At 38.1% G+C, this 13,079-nt stretch overlaps 1 protein-coding gene across 8 annotated transcripts in view; it reads right to left on the bottom strand.

The window, feature by feature from the left end:
• ndrg4 (NDRG family member 4) overlaps positions 1-13,079 on the bottom strand; it is a 141,730-nt gene that overhangs the window by 30,592 nt on the left and 98,059 nt on the right. For all 8 annotated transcript variants that reach the window (XM_079685205.1, XM_079685206.1, XM_079685208.1 and 5 more), the window contains 5 exons: positions 6,961-7,081; positions 6,523-6,585; positions 1,143-1,203; positions 930-1,016; positions 774-830 (listed from right to left, as the gene is read on the bottom strand). In XM_079685205.1, coding sequence (XP_079541331.1) covers positions 774-830; positions 930-1,016; positions 1,143-1,203; positions 6,523-6,585; positions 6,961-7,081 — 389 coding nt within the window. The remainder of the gene's footprint in view (positions 1-773; positions 831-929; positions 1,017-1,142; positions 1,204-6,522; positions 6,586-6,960; positions 7,082-13,079) is intronic.

Below are 13,079 nucleotides of genomic sequence, written 5' to 3'. Positions count from 1 at the left end.
TATATAATTAAAATTGGACTGATTGACACTAGTGATAGGTCCTTTCTTCTTTCTTTTTTTTGTAATACTCTTTTTATTGTCATTTTTGTAAACATTCAGACAAAACATACATACATACACACATACAACATACACCCGCATACATACTCAAATGTGTGCAGAATAGTTGCTGCGCATATAACATACATCTCTCCATGGGGGACAATAATCTCACCTTTATCATGTAGCAAGGTATCTATGTATATCTCAGCTTACATACCAATTACTTGGTATTATATTATATAAAATAAAAGCACAAAGAGAAAATGAATAAGAATAATAAATTATAATCATAATGGCCTGAGGTGTGGCCTCATTACAGTGAGAAACATCAAATAGTGATAGGTATTTTCTATTGTGAATTTGTATATACTTGCTGCTAATGATAATTTGTATCACATTTGTATATTATTCTATCTTTTACTACGTTTTAACTTGTGTAATTTTTTTATTTTTTTTTATTTTAATTTTTGTAATTGTTTGTAACTGTAAAACTGTCTGAAACTGTGCTGTTACCATTCTTGGGCCAGGACTCTCTTGAAAAAGAGATTTTTAATCTCAATGAGACCTATCCTGGTTAAATAAAGGTTAAATAAAATAAATAATGCTTGACAAAATAATTTTCCAATTCAGGATTAATAAAGTACAGTATCCATCTATCTGAACATAAAGAAAACTGTAATTGCACCTACAAACATTTACTGTGTAACTTAGTTCCCAGACCCAGAGCGTACCTGGCTGAAGAGGTGAGGCAGCACAGTATCTGGCAGAGCGCTGGTCAGACCTGTCAGCTGGGGGGGAGAGGACATTGTCAGAAAATAAAAAGCAGCCCTGGGATTCCAATGCTTAAGCACCCACTGAAACAAGGAATACATAGTAAGAGAAGGAACCTTGCCGGCAGCCCAGTCAATCCAGCCTTTGCCGTTGGGGTCGATGTTGAGCAGGACCAAACCCTCCACCATGTCAGGGAAGATCAGCTGTGAGCAGAAGACATGGACACATCTGTGAGACCTGAGGCTGCTGACAACCCTGAGTGTGTGAATCCAGTACTAGACTCATTCTGATCAGTAAAGTACACTTTAGGTAATCAGGATGTGACTCACAGCAAACTTGGCCAGAATGTAAGCTCCAGCTCCAACTCCGATCCCAACAATGCTCTTAAATCTAGAAAGAAAATCCATTAGAGGCAATAGTTTAATGATGAATAATTGTTAATCGTGGATATATATCGAGGCAACATGGATATACTTATTCTGACAGTGTAATGACACTCTGCTGTGCCTATATGTTGTTTCATATAATAAAAAGTGTTGAGTGGTTTTGTTTCTAAAAGGAACTGTGGTCTAATTTCTGTAATTCCTCATTAACTTGAATACAATTGCATGCTCATGAGGTAGAGAGACAGGTCTTTTCTGGGTTTCTACACGGACCACTATTGCGGTAAGCATGTTGTAACTTCCGGTTGTTGTTGTCATCTCCGGGTATCCCGTGTGCCTGTTCTGTTGGTGATAGCTTATTATCTTAACTTAATCGATCGTTTTAAAACTCTTGATCACGGCAACTGCCTGACGTTGTAATCACACGTTACTACAGCTTAAGCACTCACAAACTCTCCTTCTCTTAGCGACTGTAACTCCACAGTTGCCTACACTCTTTTCGGGTTTGCTAACGGTAGCTACTTTAGCTTGATAGCTAGCCATGGCTCTTTCCCCACCCTCGGGTGCTATTTCCTGCTCTAACTGTCTCATGTTTGGTTACTCCCCTACCTCCTTTACTGGTACCGATACATGTGTTAAATGTAGTATAGTTGTTAGGTTGGAGGCGGGAATCATAGCCATAGAAGCCCGGCTCCGCATCTTAGAAAATAACTCAGCTACAGTAAAGCCCATGTTAGCCGGTGCGGACCGGCAAAAGGTAGCTCCTCTTAGCCGTCCCCCGGCAACTCCCGAGCAGCAGGGAGAATGGGTGACTGTTCAGAAGGGGCATAACGCAAAACCCGCAGGTCCCCACCAACCCGTTCACATATCTAACAGATATTCCCCACTCAGCGAGACACCCGCTGAGAAGCCAACTCTGGTTATTGGTAGCTCTATTATGAGACACGTGAATTTAGAGACCGAAGCGTCCACAGTCACATGCATTCCGGGGGCCAGAGCGGGCGACGTTGAGGCGCATCTTAGACTGCTGGCTAAAAATAAACGTAAATACAGTAGGATTGTTATTCATGTCGGTGGTAATGATGTTTGTTTAAGCCAATCAGAATGCACCAAACTTAATGTGGCGTCGGTGTGTAGTTATGCTAAAACAATGTCGGACACCGTAATCTTCTCTGGTCCCCTCCCCAATCTGATCAATGATGACATGTATAGCCGCATGTCATCATTTCAGCGCTGGTTGTCTTGGTGGTGCCCAGCAAACAATGTGGGCTTCGTGAATAATTGGACAGCCTTCTGGAGAAAACCTGGTCTGATTAAGAGAGACGGCATTCATCCTACTTTGGAAGGTGCAAATCTCATTTCGGCAAACATTTCAGGGCTCTGTGGACTTAATCCATGACAAACTGGAGTTGAGACCAGGAGGCAGAGTCGCAGTCTTACACGCTTCTCTGCGCTCTCTCCTAGGCAGTCATCCATAGGAATCCCGAACCCAATAAAATACCCAATATTAACGGTGTGTGTGTCTGCCCAAGGACAATTTAAGGTAAAACCTAATAGAGGTGTCATACATAATAACCTAATAAAAGTAAATGTAACAACTACTACAGTGCAACAAAACAGGAAGATTAAATGTGGTCTCTTAAACATAAGATCTCTAGCATCTAAAGCAATACTGGTAAATGATTTAATATCAGATTATAATATTGATATATGCTGTCTCACTGAAACTTGGTTGAGACATGAAGAATATGTCAGCATAAATGAGGCCACTCCACCCAGCCATATCAATATTCATATTGCCCGAGGCACGGGCCGAGGAGGTGGAGTTGCAGCAATCTTTGACTCAAGTTTACTTATCAATACTAAACAAAAATTAAATTATACCTCCTTTGAAAGCCTCATTTTCAGTCTTACGCATCCGACCTGGAAAACTTTGCAGCCAATCTTATTTGTTACAGTGTACCGTGCACCAGGTCCTTATTCAGAATTCTTATCAGAATTCTCTGAGTTTTTATCAGCTTTGGTACTTAAAACAGAAAAAGTAATTATCGTAGGTGACTTTAATATTCATGTTGAAGATGATAAAAATAGCCTTACTGTTGCATTTAACTCTATATTAGATTCTGTTGGTTTCTGTCAGAGTGTAAATAAACCAACCCACTGCTATAATCACACTCTTGACCTTGTTCTGACTTATGGTATTGAAATTGAGCAACTATTAATCGAACCGCATAATCCTGCTTTATCCGACCATTTCTTAGTAACTTTTGAAGTACTGTTACTAGACTACAAAGCATTAGCCAAAAGCTCCTGCAGCAGAAACCTATCTGTTAGTGCTATAGCCAAATTTAAGGAAGAGATTCCACCAATACTTAACTCGATAGCATGTCTGCATGTAGGGGAGGAAACTTATACAAAATGTACACCACCCCAAATTGATCATGTTGTTGATAGTGCTACAGATGCGCTGCGAATAAAATTAGACTCTGTTGCTCCTTTGAAAAAGAAGAAAATAAAACAACATAGATTAGCTCCATGGCATAATGCCGAAACCCGCAAAATAAAGCAAAAGTCGAGACAACTTGAAAGGATATGGCGTTCCACTAAACTTAAAGAATCTCGTTTAATTTGGCATATTACTCTCAATGAATATAAGAAAGCACTGCGTAAAGCGAGAGCAGCATACTACTCTTCATTAATAGATGAGAATAAGAATAATGCAAGATTTCTTTTCAGCACTGTAGCCAGGCTGACAGAGAGCCACAGCTCGACTGAGCCTTCTATTCCCATAGCACTCAGTAGTAATGATTTTATGTGCTTTTTTAACGATAAAATTGTTACTCTTAGAAACAAAATCAATGACCTCTTGCCTTTAACCAGTATAGTGTTATCAACAGCTCCCGGAAACGTAAGTTCTAATATTACACTAGATAGTAAACTAGAATGCTTTTCAGCCATAAACCTTGAACAATTAAATTGAATGATTCTCTCTTCTAAACCATCAACGTGTATCTTAGACCCGATTCCAACAAAGCTGTTAAAAGAAGTTTTTCCATTAATTAGCACTTCTTTATTAAATATTATGAATATGTCTTTATTATCAGGCTATGTTCCACAATCATTCAAAGTAGCAGTGATAAAACCGCTTCTTAAAAAGCACAACCTCGGTCCAGAGGTTTTAGCCAACTATAGACCTATTTCTAATCTTCCGTTCCTCTCAAAGATTCTTGAGAAAGCAGTCGCAAAACAGCTGTGTGATTACTTAAAAAACTATGATTTATTTGAAGATTTTCAGTCTGGCTTTAGAACACAACATAGCACAGAGACAGCTCTGGTTAAAGTCATAAATTACATTCTAATAGCCTCTGACAAGGGACTTGTCTCTATTCTTGTCTTGCTCGATCTTAGTGCTGCATTTGATACTATCGACCATGATATCCTATTGCAAAGACTAGAGCACTTAGTTGGCACACAGGGAACTGCTTTAGGCTGGTTTAGGTCCTATCTATCTGAACGCTCTCAGTTTGTACGTGTCAACGATGAATCTTCCATGCAAACCAAAGTTAGCCATGGAGTGCCACAGGGCTCTGTGCTTGGACCTATTTTGTTCACCCTATATATGCTTCCGTTAGGCAATATTATAAGGAATCATTCTGTAAACTTTCATTGTTTTGCGGATGATACTCAACTATATTTATCAATCAAGCCTGATGAAATTAATCATCTAAATAAAATTCAAGACTGCCTCAAGGACTTAAAAACGTGGATGACCTTAAATTTGTTGATGTTAAACACGACCAAAACTGAAGTTATTGTACTTGGCCCGAAGAATCTACGAAACAAATTATCTAAAGATATATTAACTATGGATGGCATTCATTTGGCCTCCAGTGAGACTGTAAGGAATCTTGGTGTTATATTTGATCAGGATTTATCCTTTAACACCCACATAAAATCAATTTCAAGGACCGCCTACTTCCATCTACGTAACATTGCAAAAATCAGGCATATCTTGCCTCAAAACGATGCAGAGAAACTAGTCCATGCATTTGTTACTTCAAGGCTGGATTATTGTAACTCCTTATTATCAGGGTGTACCAAGAAGTCAGTCAAGTCGCTTCAGCTGATTCAAAATGCTGCAGCTCGTGTACTAACCAGAGTTAGGAAAAGGGACCACATTACTCCTGTTCTGGCTGCCTTACACTGGCTCCCTATAGAACACAGGATAGAATTTAAAATTCTTCTTCTGGCCTACAAAGCCCTTAATGGGCACGCGCCATCTTACCTTAAAGAACTCATTATACCCTATTGTCCTACTAGGGCATTGCGTTCCAAGAATGCAGGGTTGTTGGTTGTTCCTAGAGTCTCTAAAAGTACAATGGGAGCCAGAGCCTTTTCTTATCAAGCTCCACTTTTGTGGAATCAGCTTCCAGTTTGTGTTCGGACGGCAGACACCCTATCCGTTTTCAAGAGTGCGCTTAAGACCTTCTTTTTTGATAAAGCTTATAGTTAGGGCTGATTAGATTCAGCCCCTAGTTTTGCTGATATAGGCTTAGTTTGTCGGGGGACATCTTACTTCTTCCTTCTCTCTGTCTATACCTGTGTACTCTCATGTTCCGATTAACCCAGCCTCCCCAAATTTCTTTCTTTTTGGTGTCTATATACGCCGGGATCCGGAGTCATGGATGATCCTGCGGTCCTGTGTCATGGATTGCGAGTCCTGGATCTTGAGTCGTGGCTGTGGTCCTGGATCATAAGTCCTGGATGGATATACTCATGGATTCATCTTCCTATTATACACACATGCATTTCCAAACATTTGGACTACCTATGTTGCAAATGTATTATCTTTTCAATTTACACATGGCATCTATTGCACGTCTGTCCGTCCTGGGAGAGGGATCCCTTCTCTGTTGCTCTCCCTGAGGTTTCTCCCATTTTTCCCTTTAAACTGGGTTTTCTCTGGAAGTTTTTACTTGTACGATGTGAGGGTCTAAGGACAGAGGGTGTCGTATTGTCATACTGATATTCTGTACAAACTGTGAAGTCCACTGAGATAAATGTAACATTTGTGATATTGGGCTATATAAATAAACATTGATTGATTGATTGATTGATGATCTTTCTGTATGTACTAAAAGTGTTGGTGTAAAGGCAAAAACGGAAGCGATAAATCTGCTGATTGATGTAGTTTGTGCAACAACACAATAATGCCTGTTCTTCACAGCATGAAGAGGACATGATGTCCCTGCAGGTGGCTCTTATAAAACATTGGCTTTGTTTGCTGTCTAATAAATGTGGAAAATGTTAGATTCAAATTACACACCCAAAGTGCTGCACCACAGTGGGCAGCATCCCGGCCAACTGGTCCATGGTGGGGTACTGGTACCTGTGGAGAGAAGGACACACCTTCATCATCATCATCATCATCATCATCATCATCATCATCATCATCATCATCGCTTCACATGCTGTTTATGTGTGTGATCATCTGTTGTTGCTATAATGAGACAGCATGTAGGAATACTTAAAACTGAGTTTGAGCAAATCATTAAAAGAAAATCTTGACTACAGCAAAGAGTGGTGCAGGAATGAGTCCTAAAACCTGGAAATATGTTAGCATGTTACCACTTCCAGTTCCCATCGTCCTAAAGTTAATGTTTCAGTGAAAATGGTGTGTATGTGTGTGTGTGTGTGTGTGTGTGTGTGTGTGTGTGTGTGTGTGTGTGTGTGTGTGTGTGTGTGTGTGTGTGTGTGTGTGTACCCTGGGGGCAGCTGTGAGGCTCCTATCTGCTGCCCTGGTGCGTCCACGTGGCACACCACAAAGTGTTTGGTGATCTCCTGCATGTCCTCATTGTTGAAGAAGGAGTTGAAGCACAGCTTGTCTGTGGGAGGGCGGAGGAGGACAGGAAGTAAGCATGGACTAAAGACACATCGTGGAAGATTTAAAGCCACTATTGGTAAAATACCTGCCTTTTTTGGAACTGCTTATGAAGAATGCAACTATTTAAAATATTTAAGATCTGTCCTTAATGACGTTCTGGTCCTATGTTATTGTAGCAAATGTTTATGTCTATGAATGAACTACTGCCATTTTGGACAGTCTGTCTGGGAAGAAATATTCTGGTTAATCAAACATTACTTATCTAACAAACTATAATTTCATACCTGTTGTGCAGTGCATGAGGAGGTTCTGGTCCTTTTGCCCATAGCTTAGCTAAAAGACTGGCAGCAGGGGGAACTGCTAACCTCAGTCAAATGTGAATTAAATCTAAATTCTATCTCCAAAAGTTTTTTTATTTAAATGTGGTATCGTGTTAGCTAGTAAGCTACATAAAACAACGAGTCAACAGTTAGAATTGTGATGGCTCTAACCCAGGCCAAATCAGTAAAGCTCAAATGATTTACTGATACAGTAACATTTGTAATCTTGATTGGACCCAACAATTCAAACTGGGATAATAACCGCTAACGTTAGCCAATAGCAGAGATGATAGCATAGATTTACAGAGCAGCACCACTTGTATCAGAGTGTTTTGGTCATAAAATGGTATATGTTGTGTTAAGTTATTTTGTATGACTCTTTGTTGTAGCGTATTTTTAAAAGAATATGAGGGGCTGTAATTACACTTTAAACGTTGAAGCTGCAGCGATGAACGGGCAGGTGGAGGCTGGACTGCATTGCTGTGACCATGGAAAGCACATTTTGAACTCTTGCATCACTTCCTGTGTCGCTCATGTGTAGACCACACATTGGGATTTGTATGTAAATCGGGTATCGTTTTTTTAGCATTGGTGAAAATGTAATCTCAAGTTGAATCAACTTCCTGTTTCATGGTAGTGCTGTGGTAGTAAATGTTCACAATGCAACTTTAACCCCCTTTAAAAGCTTTTGGTTCTGCACAGAAATATCAATAATAATACAAAGTATTATTTCTGACTTTGTCAATGCACAGACCTTACCTCCTGTTTTAATCTTATCCTGTTTTTCAAAAAAGAAATGTAAAAAATAATATTTTGAGAGTGAACTCTATTTTCCGATCCAGTGTAGAAGCACTGCACTCTGAAAATGTGTGTCCGTCAGCTCTGTTCATGCCTCACTCTGGATTCGGCCCACTTCAGCTCACCTGTTTCAGTTCGACAGAAACCTTGCAGAAACAGTGTTTCCTCCTCAGGCTCTGACTGCTAATTCAATCAATCAATTATGATGACAGTTTGGTCAGAGAGGAGGAGTAAAGGAGGTGGAGAAGGTGAGTGTTTGTGAGCTTGTATCTCATAAACAGTGATGTGATGAAAGAGTAGAGGAGTTTTAATCTGGCAGGACGCTGTGCCATCTGTTGAGTAGGAGTCGTTTTAAAAGGCAGAATCTACCAATTTTTCTTAATGTTTGATTTTCAAAAACAGATTCAAAAATATTAGGTTCAACTTAATATCATTGCTTTTAACTAACCTGATACAGTTATGTGAAATGTGTTGACATAATGCATTTAATTCAAGTCAACGTTTCAGTGTAATGAGTACTTTTACTTATTGATGCTAATACTTTTATACTTTTACTTAAGTAAAACATTGAAATCAGGACTTTTGCTTGTCATGGAGTATTTTAAGACCACATTAATTGTACTTTTACCTCAATAAAGGATCTGAGTAATACCCTTTTCACCCCCTGCTCTCCTGCTTCCTTCAGGCAGTGAATAGCCTGGTTCCGCTGTTTGCAGCAGCATCACAAACATGACTTTCTACACTATTGTATTCATAGGTTTGATATATTTGTATTTATTTATTTATCTATTTTACAGTGTGTGTTCAAATCACGTTTATGGCATTTTTCTTTTATTGCTGTACTTTTATTTTGTATTACCCTGTGTTGTTTGATAATTATTTTAATGCGATAGCTGATCAATAATGCACAAATACACACACACATGACACACTCTCCTCCAGAACCCCCCCTCCCTGTTTCACCTCCACCCTGCCACACTGAAAAAAAGGGGAAAGTGGGGTTGTTCAATTTGCAAATATGCAGTTAATATATGAGACATAATTTATTCATGTTTCTCGTCGAAACATGAATCAATCATGTAGAACTATTTTAATCTTGAGGGCTGTACGTTCTATAAGTCTCAATCATGTTAAGAAATAAGAAAAAAGTTATGTTTATCTCTGTAACTCCGCCCACTGAGCACATACGTCAGCAGCTTGCTCAGCAGCCGATTACTCAGCTTCTAATTATTATTTACAAATATTTTATTCACAAATTAATATGGTCGGACTCAAACCCGTACTTTAATAGTTTCATAATTGAACCTGAACAATATGGCACTTTAATGGACAAGATGTAAAGCAGAAAAAAATTGCAAAATATATTTATTTAAAAAAATGTGAAGCTTTTTCTTTTTTAAACAAAGGAGGGGGGGAGGGGTTCTACCATATTTTCTTCCCGCATCGGAGGAGTAAGCTGGTTCTGTCCCGAGAACATCTCTACAAGGTAAGAGTTATTTAAAGTTATTTAATGTCATCAAATGTTCGTCATAGTTACAGGTTATCACAAGACGCATTGTTTGCAAAAAGCAGAGTTCACATTTGCCGATACAACGAGCAACTTAAATACAGTTGTCAATTTGTAAACATTGTCATTCACTGGTGTTAGCTAGGATAAAGCCATGAAAATCATAAGGTGAGTTTATATTGATTGACTATTGATTGAGTGTACACATTTCATTGAGCAAAATAGATTATTTATTTTCTTATTCCCCTTCACTTATGTTGATGATGTTGATTGTGGGGCTTTCAAATATGTATTTATTGAAACACCACATAGTATATAGCCTAAACCCTAAAGTATGTGAACATCCCTGTGTTTTGTTTAATAGCCAGAATACACTGAAAAGCTAGAGGGCTTTTAATTTAAAACGGATACAGGAAATGAATTTTTTTTTATCAGGTCATACAGGAGTATATCAGATAACAAGTAGGCTTAAAAGTACAGAAATCTGACCAAATGTACTTGTTAAACACAGGGACTTAGTAATGGGTATATATACTGTATGTATTGATTTGTTTGATCTCACTCTGTTCCTTTTGTGACTGAGCACTCTGCAGGCAGAAGATGAAGACGTCATTCTGCGGTCCATTCAGGGGATTACAGTGGGACTTTATGTCGTCAAACACAATTCCACCATGAGACCAGAGTACAGATGAGACCAGAGGACAGATTGTCCTGGAAGGCCAACAGGTAGCCTACTAACTGAGGTGGACAACATTGCATTAGCTGCTACCATGTTATTTGGACTAATGTATGCAATGAACCTGAACTACCCCCCTAAACTGAAGTGCACGTTCGAAGTGCTCCAGCAAATGTTAATGGGGCTAGACGACATCATGCTCTCCAAGAAAGCCCAAGCGTTTAAAAACAAACTATTTGAGTGAGCTGTTTCCATGGGCCATTGCGCGCTTTTACAGCATTCATACTGGACTTTCATCGATAAAACTGTCTTGCACTTCCTTTGCTAATGCTTTTTGCTTGATTTGCATGTTTCAGAAATGTGGGTTTTTCCTGGGGTCATGTGTTTTCAGAATGTACCACTTGTCATGTGTTTCAGAATGTACTAATTGCGCTACTTCAAAATGTCAGTTCTTGTTTTTATTTGTAATACTTTCTTTAGTGCATATGTGGTGAGAAACCATGCCATTATTATACTTTCATGTGTTTTTCCAAAGCAATGCCATTGCTTTTTTGCATTAAAGTGCCCTTTCATATTAGCAGGTTACTATTTAAATAATGGATTTGCAAGAACATTTCCTTTTTTCGGCTAGGCGTTGACACTTTCTTTTAATTGTTTACTAGGAATGAGTTACAAAAATAAGCCTTTCTTTGCCATTTGGCACAATAAACCTTTATTTTGGTCGGGAGAATAGTTTCCTTTAAGCTTCCTTGCTGTGTTCTAACACAATAATGTATATGTACATGCATCACAAACATTTTCTATTTCTTCTATTTCTTTATTTTCAATGTATTTGTTAATTCTCCTTGGGCTACATGATGGAAAAACCAAAAGCTCATCTGGATGTGTGGTGGTTGTTAATATTTTTTTTATTTTTTGAGAAAAATACATGAATGTTGTTCAAAGAAATGTGTTTGTCTTTATTGACTATTTGTTTTAAAATGTTATGATAAATGCTGTAGATATAAGAGATTAGGATGTATCCTGTTGAAGAATGTACGACATGCCTCTATTCACATGAAATAAATAATCTTATGTACCCCTTGAGCACTAGATTAAACAGAAAACTATAGCATGTAGTTTAAAAAAAACATCAATGTGGCTTTAATAGGTACAAATGAAATATACTGAGCATATTAAAAGCCTAAAATGAACATAAAAAAGTTATGTTGGTTAAACATAGGGTAAATGAATATACTTAATATTAAAGGAAATATTCAAATGAACATAACAATTTCATGTTTCTGACATAAAATAGTTGTGTATCTTTAACATAATGGAATAGTTTTGAGTACACATATTTTTAATATGTGCGACCGATGTCCATGTTTAAATCATGTGAATCCAACAGCCTTTTTTTTTCAGTGCAGCCTCCCTTCGCAGCATGGGGGTGTTTTTTTTACCTTCATTTTATCGCTGCCTCTCGCACACCCTTTCATTTGCCTCATCATCCCTTCCTCTTTGTACGTTTCTGTTGGCGCACACACACTGAAAAAACTGAAACGCTGACTTTAATTAAATGTATTATGTCAGCAGATTTCACATAACTGTATAAGGTTAGTTGAAAGCAAAAATATTAAGTCGAACCTAATATTTTTTTATTTAAACGTAATATTATTGCTTTCAACTAGCCTTATACAGTTATGTGAAATATGTTGACATAATAAATTTAATTAAAGTCAAAGTTTAATAATAATAATAATAGATTTATTTTGTAAGCGCTTTTACAGGTGCTCAAAGTCATTTTACAGAGATAGTGAAAAGAACGTTTTTTTCAGTGTACTTCATGAAACCCTGATTTCTCTCATTGCTTCTTCGTCGCTATCTGGCCTACAGAGGCTCATATATTATCCTTCCCTTCATTTATTATGAATTATGTTGTTATGAACATCATGACAGTCAGATTTTAGACTTATGGACCATATCCTGTTTTTATGATGAAAAACATACGGATATCATTGCAGGAAATAACTTTTGTATAAGCTTATTAAATACTTCCCGGAGGCTAATTTTTTTTCGTTATTTCCAGATAGTTTGCCGAAAGTGTGTGTATGTGTGGCACCCCTGGGATGTGTGACCACATTAATATAATTATTATTATTATTTAGAGTTAGAACATGCATTTATTTTGTACATCTGTTATTTTCATGTCATTAACGGGGTTGATAGATGCAGTGAGTAGTGAGGCGGAACGTTTGTGGTTGATTCAATGGTTCCGGGGTACCGATTAAAGCGACGGACGTTCCCGGGGTTTCCTCAGAAGTAATCTGGAAGGAAACCGAACACAACGTGTCCTCATTACTTCTGTTTCACCTGCACCATACAGGTTGGTAAACTGTGCATAAATCACAATGAATCCCCCATAAGGTTTGCAAAGATAATATGTAATGGCCCGCTAACAGTTGAAGACTTTGTAGCGCTGTTTACATGTGTAAAACTGTTATATAGTGTGTGTGTATTAGCCTAGCTTCCCCGGTACGGCGCCATTTTGGGGACAACGTGATCTGACGCAGTAAGGAAACAAGTTTGTCAGTATATCTGAAGGCTCCCACACACTGAGTATTTACATGCATGTATAGTGATTGTGAGTTTGTAATAAATATGTACTTTGTAAGGGTTATAAGTTAGTTACTGTTGATAAAAGAGTAAGGTTGTTTGT

This window comes from Notothenia rossii, assembly GCF_949606895.1.
Source record: "Notothenia rossii genome assembly, chromosome: 5".
Classification (NCBI taxonomy): domain Eukaryota; kingdom Metazoa; phylum Chordata; class Actinopteri; order Perciformes; family Nototheniidae; genus Notothenia; species Notothenia rossii.
The sequence above is the reverse complement of the archived record's forward strand: the minus strand, read 5'-3'. Positions and strand labels throughout refer to the sequence as shown.